An 18832-nucleotide genomic window follows, 5' to 3' on the forward strand; every position below is an offset into this window, starting at 1 on the left:
AGAATGCACAAGACCTGCACAAGGTCAAGCCAGTCCAAATCCTATTACAGAAAGGGTGAACTGGTTAGGAAATTTTATGCTCACATGATCTATCTGTATATGATAGCTGCTCAGAGGGGAGAGTTGGTTGTCTTTATTATTATGAGCTTTATTAGGTTGAACTCTCTCTAAAGCAGGCAGCACACCGAAGAGTCTTTGGGAAGCTAAATTATATCTGAAGGTTTTTTCTTTTTTCTTTTTAAGAGTGAGAATGTGAAGTCTGGCCGGCAGGGAAGTTGGGGTAGATCTGGTAGGAGTTTGGCTCGGGAGTGAATATGATCAAATTAGATTGTATAAAATTCTCAATTAATAAAATATTTTAAGGAAAAAATATGAGAAAAATCAAGACAAATGGTGTTGTCTTCACCTATAAATGGCATAGATTTGAAACTTGTTCCCGATCACTCTATCCACAAGTTTTCACATGAGTTGGGTCCCATATTAATATCTAATTCTCATCTTGAGACTGTATTCCTTACTTTTTTTGAGACTGTATTCCTTATTTTTTTTTTTGAGACTGTATTCCTTATTTTTGTTGCTGTGACATAATATACTTACTGACAGTGACAGAATCACATTAAAGAACAGTTTATTTGGGCTCAGAGTATAGTCTATTGTTGTGGGAGAGTCATGGTGACAGGAGCGTGAGGCCTCCGTCTCCATCTACCTCTACATTCAGAGTCAGGAAACAAAGCGAGATGGGCACTTACACTGCATTCGTTTGTGTTTGGTCCAGGATCCCTGCCCAGAGGATGGTGCCTCCTACATTCAACGTGAGTACTTCTGCCTCCGTCAATCAAATGTTGATAATCTCTTACAAGCATGGGAAAGGTTTGCCTCCAGAGTGATTCTAGACCCTGTTCAGTAAATAACCATTAAACGCCACCCACAACAGCATATTCTTTTCATGGCTCTGAATCAGTTCTACTATTTTGTATATTTTCCTTCAGTTGTTTTTTTCTTTTACCTGTAGTAACCAAAAAGCTAAACTAAGAAAAATAGATGCTGACTTCTAAAGGGACCTAGCATCAGCCACTCAACCGAGACCACCTCCAGATGCTGGTGTGGTCAATGGCCATCACCCAAGGGGATTCATTCGCTTTTGCCACTTCTGAGTTAAGCATCAATCCACCATAAACTGTAGCAGACCCGGCGGGGGGATTCTTCTAATAACTGTGAGTAGAGTGTATTTCCCCAGAAAGCCACAGAATCATTTGTCTCAATGGCACAGAATCAAGTATAAGTCTATGTTACCTTTTCTGTGCTATAGAAGAAAAGCACATATACAACTTTATAGCTCTTTGTGCCTTTCTCCAAATGAGGTTGTGTGAATTAACTTAGCTTCACAAATTCATTAGTCATACCAAGTTAGAGTGTAATCTTTTATGCACAAAGAAAGATTGATTTCTTACAAGATTTGGTGACTCCTGTGGCATTTAAAATGTTCAGATACTTAGCATTATTTGATGACCTCCAAGTATACCACAGTTTCTTAAACTAATTATTATTGAGTTAGGCAGAGAATACACAGGCAAGAAAGAGAGAGGCTACAGAGAAGAGGAGGGAAAAGGCGAGGGAGATGGAGGGAGATTAATTATGTAGAGAGAGAGCATAAAAAATTTTGCTAGATTCTCATTTGTATGAATTTGCAATGGCCTGTAAAATAGTTTCTTTTTCCTAGTTCAGCTGTTTCCATTCAAGGAAAAGTCAAACTCCATCTCATTCGTGAGTTCATCCAACCATTATGTATCTGTGATGATGTAGTGATGTCCAGGTTGAGTCTCAAGTTGCCAAGCTGACACAAACAATCAGTTTTAGTATAGTATCATTGACACTCTCACAAGATTCATGAATGAGAATGAATCTATTCAGTCTCCTATACAGACTAGAGGAAGTATGTTTCACGCTGAAGATAGGTGTTCATAAAATTGATACTTAAGTTGTCACTCTGATGAAGAAAAATACTGATGAAGTAAAGGAGAAGAATGTGAGTTATGAAATATATAAACATTAAGGATGTGACACACACTTATCTGCAAAGGGTAACAGAGGACAATGGTTTCAAGCAAAGATCTCAGAAAGTGGATCAGCAGCAGGGTCCAGTGGTGGGGACATGCTGAACCATGACCAGAAAAGTTCTGAAAAGCACACACTGGGATTAAAACATCAACAATTTGGTGACTATTACAACATGAAGAAGTTACGAATAAGGAAGTGTGTTAGGAAATCGCACACCAAACATAAGAGAGGACGAAGCACAGCCATGTGGTAAAATAGGAGAAGATTAATATACGACACACACTAGGAAAACTTATCAATTAAGAGTTGGACTGGAAAAATATTTCCTGCTTGTAGGATGTGGGCAAAAAGAGACAGAGCTTCAAGTTCACAGCCATATGTGTGTGTGTATTTCTCTCTCTCTCTCTCTCTCTCTCTCTCTCTCTATATATATATATATATATATATGTATATATGTAATATATATATACACATATATATAGCTATATCATCTATATATCTATATGTATATATACATATAGATATGTATATGTACATATATATATGTATATATACATATATATATATATGTATATATATGTAATATATATATACACATATATATAGCTATATCATCTATATATCTATATGTATATCATATCTATCTATCTATATGTGTGTGTGAGAATATGTCTCTCATACAAAATAATGGGCTTCATTATCACATTTTCACAGGTAGATAATAATGTATTTTCATAATTGTGCCACTCTCTCATATCCACCATCCCCTTGTCTTCATTCCTTTCTGCTCTTTCAATAGTCTCCATTCTTCATGAGCGTTCACCACTAGTTTTACTGTGAGGGAAAGCATGTGACTCTTGTCTGTGTCAGGTTTTCACTGAAAAAAAAAAAATCCCATTTCCTAGTTCTACCCAGTTTTCTGGAAATGGCCTGATTCATTCTTCATAGATGAGCAATATTCTGTTCTGCTTATTCAGCTCATCCACTGCATCTGTGCATCTGATGATAGGTACTTGGCTGATCCTATGACACGGCTGCTGTGAACAGGGCAGCAGTAGTAGAGGCAGGCCGTTAGCATCCTTGTGTGCTGCCATCATCCTTCTGGGAGATATGCAGGGGTAGGATAAATGGATAACATGTTCAATTCTAGTCTTAAGTTTTGAGAACCCTCCAAACTAGTTTTCATTGTCACTGAACTAACTTATATTTCTACTGACACTGCAAAAGGGTTCCCTTTCTCTCTTGGCCTTAGCAACATTTATTCTTATTGCTTCCTTGATGATAGCTGCTCTGGTTGGTATGAGTTGAAAAAAAAAATCTCCACATAGACTTAACTTGCATTTCTATTAGTTCATTTTTTAAATTCTAGATATTGGTTAGCTTTGCATCTTCTCTCTCTCTCTCTCTCTTTCTCTCCATAGAATCTATCTTAAAAATCCTAACTAGCCAAATAAAATACATTGTATAATATTCATCTTCCCAACAGGGACAACTAGAAAATACAGATTAAAATTAATCAAAATGGGACAAACAAAAGTAGCGCCTGAAGGTCCTGGCAGCTGCTCAGGTAGCAAAGACTTGAGACCCCAGCATCCTGTGAAGAAGAGTTCCCTTAGAAGAGTTCTGTATTCTGCACAACACATTCTTCTCCCTCAAGACCATTCACTAATTCCTAATGTAAAGCAGCTATGGATTTAGGATAGAAGTGGGGCTGATGGGGTAGAGGTGGTTTAGTGACTCAAAAGACCCCACCCCCCCAAAAAAAAACCCATTAGGAAAAAGAACTTGTAAGAACACACTATGGGCCAGACAGCTGGCCCAGTAAGTAAATGACCTCTAAATCCAACAACATGAATTCAATCCCCAGGAGCCCAGATGATGAAAGAGAGAACTGAGTCCTGTAACATTGGTCTCTGACCGTCATTTGCAAGCCACGGCTTGCTTGTGTGCACACCTATGCGTATACCTGTGCACACATAACCTCCACCCCCACAATGAATGTAAAATAAAAAGATTACAACACAATACCACAAGAAAGTAGGTGCAAAGAAATTACCAAAATATTTAGAAATTTCCCCTCGAGGTATTTTCTGCTTCCTTGGAGGGTAACTTAAGAAGATGCAAAACTATATCCAAAAAGAAAATTGGACCTGGTGTCCCAACAGCAGGAGAAGCCTCAGTAAGTACTCCAGTCTCTCTGACTAATAAAGCTTGCTCAGGAAAGAGAAGTGTGGGGGGGGGGGGGGATAACGGTATGAATAAAAAGAATGGAAATGAGAGATCACTGGGAGCTTATAAACATAAACATGTGCTTGGTTAGATGAGGTGGAAAATTCATAGAGAGTTGACAACTTACCACATCCTTAAAACTAGAAAGAAAATATGAATACTGAGATACTTTTTAAAAAATGCAATGTTAATTAAAAGGAACCCTGCTTAAAAAAAAAAAGTGTTAGGTGTGGACGGTTTCACACATGCTGTCTTCCAACATTCTAAGAAAGACATGACATTGGACATCAGGTGTCTTTTTTTATGAAATCAACATTACCTTCAATTTGACAAACTGCTAGAGAACTAGGAGCTTTCACATACTAGAGCCTTAGAGGTTTAATTACAAAAACCTCCTCACAAGAAAGCAGTTCATAACTACCAAGCCACCACTGTTGAGAAGGTAACACCATGCATTTCACACAATCAGAGTTTCTACCAGGACACTTCAAGGTGGCATGCTGTGATGTGATGATGCAGGCTTGCACTACTTTAATACAAATAAGAACTAGCGTCTGCCCTTATGTTGAGACTATAGCTCTATTGGAAAACACTTCTTTAAAATTTGAGTTTGTCTGGTGATGAAGAGGAAAGTTGTATGTGAATTAGGGAGAAAAGAAATTACAATATAAAGGCTAGCCACGCTGGGTCTACTAATTCTAACTATTAAAGCCAGCTAGAGAGGTTAGAGGGCCTCTTACTACTGTTGAGCTGCTGGCAGACAGCGGTGTTTTCTTTCTTTTTTTTAAGCTTGAGAAGATAAGCATTTTAAAAAGAACATTCTTTCAGACATCCTTGTGCAGTAATTCTCTGACAATCATTTTAGAAGCACCAAGAGAGCTTCTTGGACCACAAGCTTTGCTGTTATGGTTTGCATTCGTCAAGGCTAGGAAGATATATAATGCATTAATAAACCCTTCCCCAAACACGTCCTGCCTGCCAAGAAGTTCATAAAAGGAGCTGTCACCAGCCCCTAGCCACCACTATCTCTTGACTCATGATACCATTGTGTTTAACAAAGAATCATGTAGAAACTTTAAAAAAAATTAACTTGCACATCAAAATTTAATAGTAAACTGTGTTTATTGTAATTTTTTTAAAGACACTCTTTGCTGTCTTCTAGGATTTACATGAATAAAATCCAATACCATAACATAATTGGTATGAGAGGTTCTTTTCACTCACTAAAAATACCAAAATATTTATAAATATGAATAGCACAGCAGTGTGTGTCTGCGACTTTGAACATGAGTCACATGGCTTGCCTCTGGCTGCGTATGTGGCAGCATTTGTGTCATGGCTGTGAATGTGTGGATCACCTTCCTGCACATTAGTTAACAAGTACATATCAACTGTTTAACTGTTCAAAAGCAACGTGATGTTAGAATGCCTTCTACTTACACAGAGTCTTATCGCTCAATTTCCACATCTATTAAGTAACTAATACTTTCACAAAAACCTTTGAAGAAATAACAGGTAACACTGTTTCCCTAAGCTCGGGAGGAGGTTATTTCCTATTTCAAATGTTGCTTTTTCTCTCATTTTCATTTGAGCAAGTGAGAGGGTTAAGCTTTATAATCACAAGAGGTCTTTTGTCGATTTTATTTTCAGTAAAAGGGGCTAAGTAGTCTTCAAAGCAGCAATATATCAGGTTCAGTGTGTGTGTGTGTGTGTGCAGAAGTATTTCAATTTAAGATTACAAAGGATTAGCAAAAATGCCTAGGAGAAATATCATCTTGCTGCCAAGTTCATTATAAATACTTTGCTTGACTATATATTTGTATTTAGGCATCTTAGGAGCAACACTGGCCACTACTCTCTGTCTCCTTTGAAGACATACAACAGCAGAATTTTTTTTTTGTATTTTTTAAAACAGCATTATTATAAATCACTTCCCTCTAATAAGAGTAGAAAAATATGCATGACTACAACATTTTATTGTGTTGCTAAAATTTGATGGCTTCAGAATTCCTTAGTTAGTAGTGCTGTGCTATAAAAGAGAATCTCTTCTTTCTGTTAAGGCACAAACAAGAGGCAAAATCCATCCACGCTCTGCTCTTCGCTCTACAACCCACACAAAGGGGAGAGTATTACTGGAAAGAACCACTAGGCTGTTTGGGTAGAAATCTGCAATATTCAAGGTCATAAGTGAAACTTGCAACTAGAAGGACTGGTTCCAACCTGACACAGGGAGGTTAGTTTCAAAACACTTCTCCACAGTTCACTGGAGCAGAGTCAGAACTTCAAGTGGGCATTTCAAAGATGGGCTTGTTGTGTCTTCTGCTCTGCCAGTCTCTCCTGTCCCTCTCTCTTTGGCTCCATCAATCTCTCTTGTTCCTGTTGATGCTGTCCCGTGTGCAGAACAACAAACTAGGACAATGCTGCAACTGCTTTGCCCAGTGCTGTAACTGTGTTCTCCTTCATCCCCCTCCCCCCATGCTATACCCTTGTTCTTCTTTACTGTCTTTAATGCAGAGAGCACATGGAGTTGGGGCTGGAGTGCTGGGCGAAACATTCACTGTGAAAGAGTAACTATTCCCTGGATCTACACCTTCCCAGCCATCTCACCCCAACTCCCTCCATGTCTCACTGGCTTTGTGTGGGCCTTGTAATGTGCCACACTATCCCTTATTCAGTATACACTGTACATGATGATTGGTGCTTTCTTGTTTTTAAAAAATACAGAACTCTGTAAGTAATATTACTCCACAGACAGAGGCACCAGACATCCCCAAATGTGCAGAAGCAGCTAGAACAAAAGATTCATCTCCGGGTCAAGACTCAAGCCAAAGGTAAAATTTAAGACCTTTTTTCCTTCTCTTTTTCTCACAGAGAAAATGTCAATGTGTCTTTATCAACCATCCTTGGATTTTACCATCATGCCTTTCAAATCTGTCCAATCAATGCTCCTTCACTTCCTTCTGAGTTGAAGAAGCATCAGACTACTGAAAAACTCCCAGAAACAATATAAACAAAAGAAGTGAATGTCTTCCCAAATATGATACAAATTTATTCTCTAATGCAGTTTTTTGAAGTTTCTTTTGGTGTTTATAAACCTTTTGTGAATTCATGCCAACTTTTTGTTCATTTGTTTGTTTGTCTGTTTAAGTAAACTTAAAACAGATTTCAAACATGAAGATTAAGATCTTCGCATAGTTTAATACTGAGTCCTGTGGATACTTGATTCAAGAAATTACAATTGCACTTTTTTTTCTTATGAAACAGAACATGTATCGTGCTCTCTGCAGATGAAATCCCAAATCTGCTACCTGAAGGTTCTGTAGACTTAGACACCAAGATGGTACTGGTGAGCACTGTCTATTTCAAAGGACAATGGAAAGCTTCATTTGAGAAGAAATCAAATGGGATTTATCTTTTCCATGTGAGCTCAACACCAGAATTCCCCACTGATTCATTATCAATTTTCATGTGATTTGACTTCTCACACACAATTTGCCTAATCTGGATAAACTGGAAGACTAAAATGTAATCTACTATTGGCTACTTAAAGCCTCTCACCAGAGAAAACTGTGCTTCTCCAGAAGCAACGGTTTATATTTAAAGAACCAATGAGTAGGGAAATCACAGCCGCAGATGGTGCACCAGGAAAGCAACAATCTCCTGGAATGTCTGCACTTAGACCTCACATTCTGCCCATGTCCACCATTAACGAGGAGAGGAAACTTTTTTTTTTTTTCAGTAAAAGTACAAAAGAACTAGGAAGGCAGTGTGCTGCCCAGACATACTCACAGGTCACCATGAATGAGTCCGTAGATCTGCGGCATGCTCCGATGATAGATTCCTCTCAAAATAACTATGAGGAGAATCACCACGAAAGATGGAAGCCCCCAGCTGAGAAGGCAGAAGAGCAGGCACCGCCTCTCCGTGTGCTCATCATTCACCACCAGCACATACCAGAAGTTCACAGACTAGGGAGGGAAATGAGATGGCCAGGCTCTGCATTAATGGCACAGGACACGACTCAGCAGGTGTAGACTACAGACTCATTTAGTAACAAAGGGTAAAGACCAGCTCAATTCAAACCATTTGAGTTGGATGTTTGTTTTAGCTAAAAACATTCCTTTATTTCATAACAGGGCATTTAAAAAAAACAACTCTGGGATGCAGTGGCTTATTTTCCCTGCAAGTTGGGAGGAGCTAAGGTGGGAGGAGCTGAGGTGGGAGGAGCTAAGGTGGGAGGAGCTAAGGTAGGAGGAGTAAGGAGAGGAAGAGGAGAAGGAAGAGGAGGAGCTAGGGGGAAAGTACGAGAGAGGGGAAAGTGACGGCAGATGTACGCTTCTCTAGCAGTCTAAGGTAGTTGTAATATCTAGATAATATTGGGTTATATCTCTAATTGTGTGGACTTCTTGTTATTGAGTTTTACCAAATATATAAAGCTACTAGATAATCTTTAACCGTTAGAGTCTCATTTCTACCAGGTACCCGTGGATGGTGGGATGGTCTGGGCTCAGCCCAGCCTTGTGGAGACAAGTGTGGAAGATTGGCAGAGCTATCCCCCACGTTGGCATCTCATGGGTGCCAGGGCCGGTACTTCTGGCTTGCCTGAGCTGGCAGCCTGAGCCGAGCAGCAGCGAGCATACCTGTGCTGCTCCCGACCTCAGGCCTAGCCTAGGCAGCAACATGGCAGCCCTGTAAAATCAAGCAAGATTGGGTGTTGCTGTTTTAAAATATTACCACTACACTAGGAACATAAGGAAATATTCATTGCTCTTTTTTCTCTTCCATATTTTGTTCTGCCTTGAACTTTGTCATGATAGTGTCTGAGACTTGCTTGTAACTCTGACTCTGAGAAGTCAAACACCGTCATCCAAATCACCTTCCAATGTGAACAATTTAATGATGAGAATCAAGAAATCTATGGCTATGGGCTTTCATGGTTTTTTTTGTTTGTTTGTTTGTTTTTGTTTTTTTGATACCTAATACATGGGAGGGGCAGCCACTGCTCCAGTGGGTAGAGACTCCCATGAGGCGGGCCAGGCTCCATCTGGAGTGAGTGTGTGTGTGTGTGCGCGCGCACACACACTTGTGTTGGGGGTGACTTGTGCAGCCCAGAATCAAAACCACGATATGACTATGAATGGAAAAAATGCAAACATGCCCCATTCGTGAAAGACGATGGTCTATTTTGTTTTGTCCGTGCTTTCTTGCTCATTCACTTGGCTAATATTTACCAAAAACTTAGTAAGTATCAGATATCAGGGCAGCCAGTAAAGATGGAGCATTGAAAAGGACAGGGAGGTATTTACTATCTTGAATCATAGATTCTAACAAGGCACCATAAAGTAAGTAAGAGATACATTTATCTTCTATTAAAATCATATCACATGACTTTGAGTTCTTAGGATAAAAGTGTACAGGGACCAGAGCATAGGAGGAAGCTACAGGAACAGATTAGTGAGATGGAATATAGAAAATAAAGCATGTAAAGGCCATTACTGACTCCAAATACCACATCAAACACATGACAAAATCAAACCTAGAAGTCACGTTTTCTGTCTTCTTTCAATCCCCCCTGTTAAGTAATGCCTTGCTTAGCTGTCATTTAGCACAGGAATGACATTGGCTGTCACATTATATACCATAATATCTACTCTCTGAAAAATTCACCCGCCTCAATTTAATATGGTGGAATGTGGGCACCACTGCATTTCACACACGTGTGTGGCACAGGGGGGATAAGTGGGGAGAGTGACAGCCTTGTGCAGGCTCTGCTTCCTTATGCACACACAGTGACTGGGAAGGAGGACAAGCGCATCCCAAGTGCTGAGCGCACAGTCATCACTGGGAAACTTATTCCCAGTGTAAGCCCTTTCGAAGTAAAAAAATAAGCATGCCTTAATGCTTGGGGCAAGGCTGTTAGACACTGTTTACTGAGGCTTCTGAGCAAGATCCTATCTGGACCATTTCAGCCCGGAGGGATTATACTAGGCTAAACTTGGGAAGAATAAAAATATTTGGTTCCTTGGAGATTTTTGTCTTTGAATTTAATTCCTTATCTCTATGCACATCTGCATATATCTGTAATTATAAAGCATGTTTTGAATTGTTGCTTATGCAAATTTGTTCTAACTCCTATTAAAAGTGATTAAAAGTGAGTAAGCCCAAAGCTTGTTGTGTTAGTCCCAACCTCCACGTCCTTTTACTCTTAGCGTAGGGTATAGACTCAAGCCGGCAGACTGTGCTGAGTGCTGTGTGCTGAGTGCTGGGTGCTGAGTGCTGAGTGCTGTGTGCTGAGTGCTGAGTGCTGTGTGCTGAGTGCTGAGTGCTGTGTGCTGAGTGCTGAGTGCTGTGTGCTGAGTGCTGTGTACTGAGTGCTGTGTGCTGTGTGCTGTGTGCTGAGTGCTGTGTGCTGAGTGCTGAGTGCTGTGTGCTGAGTGCTGAGTGCTGTGTGCTGAGTGCGGTGTGCTGAGTGCTGAGTACTGAGTGCTGTGTACTGAGTTCTGAGTGCTGTGTGCTGAGTGCTGTGCGCTGAGTGCTGTGCGCTGAGTGCTGTGTGCTGTGTGCTGAGTGCTGAGTACTGAGTGCTGTGTACTGAGTGCTGAGTACTGAGTGTTGAGTGCTGAGTGCTGTGTGCTGTGTGCTGAGTGCTGTGTGCTGAGTGCTGTGTGCTGAGTGCTGTGTGCTGAGTGCTGAGTGCTGTGTGCTGAGTGCGGTGTGCTGAGTGCTGTGTGCTGAGTGCTGGGTGCTGAGTGCTGTGTACTGAGTGCTGTGTACTGAGTTCTGAGTGCTGTGTGCTGAGTGCTGTGCGCTGAGTGCTGTGCGCTGAGTGCTGTGCGCTGTGTGCTGAGTGCTGAGTGCTGAGTGCTGTGTACTGAGTGCTGAGTACTGAGTGTTGAGTGCTGAGTGCTGTGTGCTGTGTGCTGAGTGCTGTGTGCTGAGTGCTGTGTGCTGAGTGCTGTGTGCTGTGTGCTGAGTGCTGTGTGCTGTGTGCTGAGTGCTGAGTGCTGAGTGCTGTGTGCTGAGTGCTGTGTGCTGAGTGCTGAGTGCTGTGTGCTGTGTGCTGTGTGCTGAGTGCTGAGTGCTGAGTGCTGAGTGCTGAGTGCTGAGTGCTAAGGTAGTCAGTGCTGGCTATTAGAGGATAAAAAGTCACCCAGCCTACCTAAAGATCAGTATAGAAGCCCCAGTTGTTTCTAGGAGACTGTGCCTATGGCCATTCTCATAGTGAGGCACCAGCACTGCCGAAGGCCAAGCGTCTGGATGGCGAAACTTGGGCATTTCCTAAATGTCTGCTTTTGCACAGGATGGTTTCACAGTTAGGGTAACTGAACCTTCCACTGACATTTCGGCCACATTTGTCACACACATGGCTGACAGAGAGATGAGAAGATGAGGTATTTTCTAGGTTCATCCTTGCAGTGTGCCCGCAGCGTGGCTGGATTCTCCGTGACCCGATTCAGGAAAGCAGCTCTAAATGGTGTAAACTTGTGCAGCTTTGAAAAAATGCAAATGCCTTCTCAACAGGATCGTCACTGAAATACACTCTGAAGAGAGCATCTCCTGTTAATATTTTAATATTGCAGAATAAAAGTGATATATCAAAATGCTTTAATTGTTCTAGACAGACCATGTGGTCCACATGGACGATTTGTCTTTAGCTTTCCTGAATTTTATTTATTTGTTTATAAAGTTATTTTAATATGTTTTTAAAAGATTATTTTTCATTTTTATTTGTGTGTGTGTGTGTGTGTGTGTGTGTGTGTGTGTGTGTGTGTATGTATGCCTGAAGAGGCCTTGATCCCCTGAAGATGGAGTTACTGGGTCCCAAGACCAGAACTATGGTCTTCTGCAAAAGCAACAGATACCCTTAAGCACTGAGTGATCTACCTCCCCAGCCCCAGTGGAGGGCTTTTGGAGGCAGGGTCTAGTGTGGTACAGGTTGATCTCAAACCCACTACACAGCCAGTGATGAACATGGTTTCCTTGTCCTCCTGCTTCTACCTCCCGAGTATTGAAATTAAAGGCATGCGTGCTTACATGTGACTTTAAATTTTATTTAAACATACTTAGGTAGGCATATTTTGGGATTCATGCCTTGGTCATGAACTCCCTTTCCTAAGCCCTGTCCCTCACCTCTCCCAACCGTACACAGTATTGGTTCAGCAGCTCCATGTGCCCACATGGCCCTTCTCAGCTGGTCATAGCTGGTTTGGTCACATAGAAGCCTGGTGCAGTCTGGACCAGTCCCTTTCACTGAATCACCTTGTAATCCCATGATCATCTAAGTTGTTCATGAAAATAAAGTGAAATATGAACTGTGTAACAGCTGTGCTCAGTCTAGAGAGGAAATGTGACTGCAGAGAAGACAGACAGACAAAGACAGACAAACTGCACTCACAGCTTTGGCTGAGTGAGTGGTCCTACACTATTACCATTTTCATGATCTCAATATTCATTTACATCAGTTTAACTTGATTTTCTTTTGTCCTCTAAAACAACTCTCTCTCTCTCTCCTCTCTCTCTCTCTCTCTCTCTCTCTCTCTCTCTCTCTCTCTCTCTCTCTCTCTCTCTCGTGTGCATATACTTAAAAACCTTGTTCCAAAAAGAGGTGGAAGACTTGATGGTTTTATTTAATCCAACTCCTCTTAAGAGGAACATGAGTTAACTAGGAAAGCTTAAAGATATTAAATACAAAACATGAATTTAACAAATATTTATTGAGTAATAAATGTAGGCCTCATGAGTTACTGCACACTGTTCTAATGTAATTCAGACAAATGTCGTGTTGCATTTTAGTGCTTTCTGTCTCTGTCTCTCCTTCTCTGCGTGTGTGTGTCTGTCTGTGTGTCTGTCTTCTCTCTCTTCCTCCCTCTCATCCTTCTCTTTCTGTTCTTGTCCTCCCCACCTCATAGGAAGGAAGTAAAGAGGACAAATTTTAAAAAGTACATTTCCAAGTACACTAATATGTTAATAAGATGTAAAGGAGAAATTCCTTTATTTAGAAATTATTTTAGGCTAAATAGGCTATTTGAACCCCACAAATTTTATCTGAACAAAGACTGTATCCAGGCTGTTGTATAATTCTTTTTTTTTTTAAATTTCTGTGGGGTTTTTTTTTTGTTTTGTTTTTTGTTTGGTTTTGTTTTGTGTTTTTCGAGACAGGGTTTCTCTGTGTAGCCCTGGCTGTCCTGGAACTCACTCTGTAGACCAGGCCGGCCTTGAGCTCAGAAATCCGCCTGCCTCTGCCTCCCAAGTGCTGGGATTAAAGGCGTGCGCCACCACTGCCCGGCTTGTTGTATAATTCTTGATTATTAATTATTTCACTAGAATCGGCGAGCTGATTTGTAGAATTGAATTTAATCTACATCACATGTGCTACTAATTCCATCACTGTATGCTCTTAATCATTCATTTCAGATACAAATCTAAGAAATGTTCCCACATGTCCTTGCTCTCTCGTCTTCCTCTTTCTTATAATGTATTGCTTAAAAGAACTGCAGTGCTTTTTAAGGCTTGATAATTCAGTATTTCCTGGCTACGTCCTTTTTATCTCAGTAGTTATCAGTCTTCAATACTTTTGAAGTCTTGTCAAATGAAATCAACGACAAAGGAAAACCATGGCTAATTTTAGCATTTTCCTTCCTGTTGCTATGTTCCTGCACTCTTTACCAAGAGTCTGTCTGCTTCTTCATAGTCAGGCTGGGTGGAGAAATCAAGGGACATGATATGAATGCTCGCATGTAAGTTTAAGTCATTTCTAGCCGATTCTATCAATTTAAGAATACATCCTTCAAAGAAACTTTACTTTCGCATTTAAACAATGAATTTTGAATTAAGCTGCAATGTTAGAAATGAGAGAAAGAGATTTCAGAAACAATGCAAAACCCTCATGCCTTTTGTAATCAAATCAGATTGCTCTCCAGTGGTTTAACATGGTTTAACTCTTAATAACCATAAAATTGAGCCAAACGAACACACAAGCCAAGTTACATTTCCATTTACCTCTACTGCGTATGGATACTGCAAATAATCACAGTTTATTTAATTAATTAAAATCAATTAATTAAAATTAATCCACAATCTGATAATCCAATTATAAGTATGTCTTTGGTGACAATTCATAATAAAGGCATAATTTTAACAAATTCATTCTATGGATATTCTCTAAGCAAACAAATATATTTTATATACAAAAAATGAACTACCATTAACCAGAATTAGAGACTACAAAACCACCTGCAGAATCACTGTATTGTAGCATAGAAAAGAGTTGGCCATTGTGAAAGTAAAGACTTCTAAACATAAATATGTACATACATTCACATAAGAAGTGTAAACAATCACAAGGAGACACATGTGTCCTTGTTTATGGATTCATAAATATTTGTCTATTCATGGGGTCTTTGTGGAGACATACACAGGAAATTATTAGCAGTGTTTATCTTTGAGCATGGCATTAGGGAAAAAGCAAAAGAAAAGTGACAAATAAGCAAAATAGCAAGAAAGAGACGCACTTTTTGATTTGACGTCATCTAAGTGCTTTTGTTTTATATTAGACCATGCTATCTCCAAAATAAAAGAAAATTGAAGCAACTAGTCAGCAGCATAGAAGAAAGACATCCCAACATTCTACATTCTCGTTGTCAATCTAACTTAGAGTAAACATGACCCTGGTGTCTTAAGGAAGCAGGAAATGACATCAGTGTTCACACAGAGTGTTCACACAGAGTGACATCAGTGTTCACACAGAGTGATATCAGTGTTCACACAGAGAGATCTTACATGAAGAACAAACAGAGAGGAAGGTCAGTTATCCTTGACCAAACAGGGAATTTGTGAGTTGTTCGTTTCATACCAAATAAGCAGACTTTGCTGCTTCTACACCCCACGGTGAGCTGTGAGCTTGCTGCCTGTGCTCAGAAGGCGCACACTCCCAGAGGCCCCAGGTTATCATTGCTGAGGCTTTGAAGCCATTATGTGCCTCTCCTAAAATCACCCTTCCTTCCACATATCAAACACCCCCTCTTCAGAAAAAGATACGGATTACATTGGGAAAGTAGACTATTCATTACAGTTCAAAATCTCTGCTATTTTAGCCAATCGTGTTTGCCTCAGCGGCACTATACATGAATATGCATTTATACACTCAGGGCCAGGCACAGGGCCAGCTTCCTGCATGGATTAGTTTTGTATTTCACAGTTTTCAAAGCTGGTGTAATGGTAACCTGATCTGCAAGATAGGCTCAGAGAAGTTATATAACTTGTTTATTAATAAGAGGTTTCTCCCGACAATGTAACTATACTCTCACTTCCCTATAACAGAGTTGAAAGCTTGTGGCAAAGTAAAGCGAGGCCATTAAATAAATTTATCAAAACACTGAAAACGTGATGCAAAAAAAAAAAGAACAAGCCAACCCCCTCCAAAAAAAAAAAAAAAAACCCAAATCAATACATTGTTATCTCAGAATGTTTGTTTTAAAGACATTTTTATTATCTTTATTATGTGTGTGTTAATCTGCAGATATATGAAGGTGCATGTGTGCCATAATACATGTGTGGAAGCCAGAGAACAACTTACTGGTCAGCTCTCTCCTTCCAGCATCTGGGTCCTGGTCATGGAACTCAGATTTTCTGTATTGACAGCAAGCATTTGCCCACTGAGCGATCTTGCCTGCCCACACTGATAATTCTGGTGCTCTTAACCCAATGATTAAAAATGAATGATTAACTCAGTCATTACGTTACTCATATATAATGTCTGATTCCTTCCTATAGTACTAAAAAAATTATGAAGTAGAATCCAGTGTTGACATTCTTTCAAGGTTTTAAAAGTTTTCATTTATTCTATGTGTGTTGGTGTTCTGCCTGCATGTATGTCTGTTTCAAGGTTTTATGTGCTCTTTCAAGGTTTTAATCAAATTTGACTCATAGGATTGGACTCGTCCTTTTAAAGATAGACTTAGGCTTTTTAAAAAATGGTTTTAGCATATGACATTTTATAAATGGAAAGTGCAGCTTGGTAAAATGACAACCTCTGGCCACAAAATAATTTATTAGAAGTACCTAAAATTGAGAAGTTATTGGATTTTCTCCTTGTGGTCACACCGCAAACCATGAAGGATGTGTGGTGCACCATCTGAAACGCATTATATTTCTCTGCCATTTGCAACCATTTTCCTAAATCATGAGCCACACACAAATATAATTAGTCTATTAAGTGAGCATCAGGCACAGTTAGACTTTCTTGCTGACCAGAAAAGCAGATATGGAATAAACTGCTCCTCACTAACTTTGGTTAATACCCACCAAAAGAGGGACTCCACTGGAACTACATTTCTGTTAGAATGTACTTTGGTGATTTGATCAGTATGCTTTTGGGAATAGTCTCTTCAATGCCCAGAGTATTACTGGCTGTGAACACTCCTACCTTGAATGGCTTTTTCATTCCCTATTATTTGATTCATTTGCTCTGGTTCTGCCAAGTGCAGACACCTGGTCCAGCCTTTCTCTGCTGCAGCATGTCTCCTGATATTGTACACAGAAACATCTCCCCACACCCGTTCCAAGCTACTACCTTCTGATGGCTCACATGCTCACAGGAGCTGTGAGTGTGGTTCCTGTGTGTGTAAGATGACAGTGCAGGATAGGCTATGATGGAACCACAGCTGCCTTCACACTCTTACATGGAACCTGCACTGTGTGACATTCTGCTTACACTGTACATTACCACTGCGCTTATCATAAAGTAAAGCTCTCAGCCATTTATATCATATTTATATTATAGTTCATCACTGATATAGTTCACATAGTATGTAATCTCTGACTACAGGTTTTCTATGTTGGTTCCACCTCGCATGTTAACGCAATCAGCTTCCTGTTGTAACTCTCCTGTTATCTCTGTATATCTTCAAATCTGATAAGCAGTTTCCTGTGTTTTCATCAAAATCATTAATCAGAAACTCAGAATATGTCAGGGACAGGGACAAAGACCTTCAGCATACCACTGCAGAATTAGTCCAGGCAGATAGACAACCTACACAGTCTTGTACTTAAAAATATCAGCTTAGAACAACTCCTAAAGTGATCTTGCAATCACAAAAAAGTGACAAATTTATTCTAATTTCAGGAGATGTTTCAGTTGTATGTCTACGGTTTAGACTTATTTTTAAGCCCATTGACAGAGATATTAAAGAAAATGGCATATTTTCCATGCTTAGAGGTGCTGCAAGTTCTACAAAGCACTAATTTCAGGAGTTAGAAATCATCCCCTGTGCAGATTCAGAGCCCTTCCCTGGAGAGAGGGAGTCATTTATTGAGGTGTGCAGAAGGTGGCAAGGCCAGAGCCCTACTTCATGACTGTCCTCCTGTGTGGCCACACCATGGCAGCCTGTGCTGTTGCTAATGACTGGAACGTCTTCTGTGCATGAGCCATTCATGGCAGATATGGGGGAGCAGGGCTTCCATCTCCTGCATGCCTGACAATCAACGTTTAAGTCCTTATGCTAAAGTTCTGAACTAAGAAACAACAAATAACCATGGTGTTTACTTCCTATCACTGACAACTCTCTGTTTAGTAGGAACCCTCCTCCTGGTACAACTCACACCTAGTCACTGGCTTTCTTCAGACACTCCTCTTTCCTACCTTCAATTACCCACAAATCGAGATATTTCTAAAATCTGGATCTAATCACATCCTTCTCTTTCTTGAACAAATTCTTTGATGATTCAGAGAAAATGATTCAAAAGTCTTACTCCACAGGGCCCATATTCTAAGCTTCTTCTACTACCTTTTGGTTTTCAGTCTTACTAGATTTACCTCATTTCTCCAAACTCTGCTCTCTGGAGTTGCGTAGTTACTAGAGATATTATTGCGTCTGCTCCCTGGCACAACTGTGATGGCTACAGTGGGTTATTTCTATTTCAGTTCAGAGAATAACTGGTACCAAGACCTCTCCCAGTTTCAGTGGAGGGGAGCTGTGGGCAGGGAATGAGCTACCAACCTGAATGAGCATCCAGCTAAATTGGCAAAGATACAGGTAGTGTGCAACTGCAGCCACGGCAGAACAGCTCTCCTCGCTGAGGTGGGGACTTGCATATGCAGACGTCAGGAACAGAATCTGGAAGAAACAGGAAGTTCTGCTTTTAGTCATCTCAGACAATGAAGAGCATCCAGAAAGGAAGGCAGTTTCATCTGAGTGTGCGATTGAGTGAGTCAAAGGCAACCTCAAGGGGCAATGTGTGAACTCGTGTTTCTAAGAACCAATAAAAGACAAAATGTTATGTGTTGCTCTAAGTCTCTCAAAAGCAAATTCTCAAAGTAATCCATATTCTTGTTACTGCTAGACCAAAACCAAAGTGTTGACGTCCACTTGTTCCAGGTAGATGAGAAAGAGAAGGCAGTAGGGAAATGCCGTTCCCAGCTAACAGACAGCGAGATCAAGAGAATCTTTGACTTTCTCTTACCTGCAACCTCTTGCCAGGTAGCAACATGTGTAACAAACAAGTTTCAAGTATGTCTATTTAAGTTTTCAAGTCTTAAAATTACCTA

At 40.3% G+C, this 18832-nt stretch overlaps 1 protein-coding gene across 1 annotated transcript in view; it reads right to left on the minus strand.

The window, feature by feature from the left end:
- Positions 1-18832, minus strand: part of Adgrv1 (adhesion G protein-coupled receptor V1) — a 514991-nt gene that overhangs the window by 154376 nt on the left and 341783 nt on the right. Inside the window, exons 84-85 of the mRNA XM_076927075.1 lie at positions 18285-18401; positions 8077-8255 (exon numbers count right to left, since the gene is read on the minus strand). Coding sequence (XP_076783190.1) covers positions 8077-8255; positions 18285-18401 — 296 coding nt within the window. The remainder of the gene's footprint in view (positions 1-8076; positions 8256-18284; positions 18402-18832) is intronic.

Source organism: Arvicanthis niloticus, chromosome 29, assembly GCF_011762505.2.
Source record: "Arvicanthis niloticus isolate mArvNil1 chromosome 29, mArvNil1.pat.X, whole genome shotgun sequence".
In the NCBI taxonomy this organism is placed as follows: Eukaryota; Metazoa; Chordata; class Mammalia; order Rodentia; family Muridae; genus Arvicanthis; species Arvicanthis niloticus.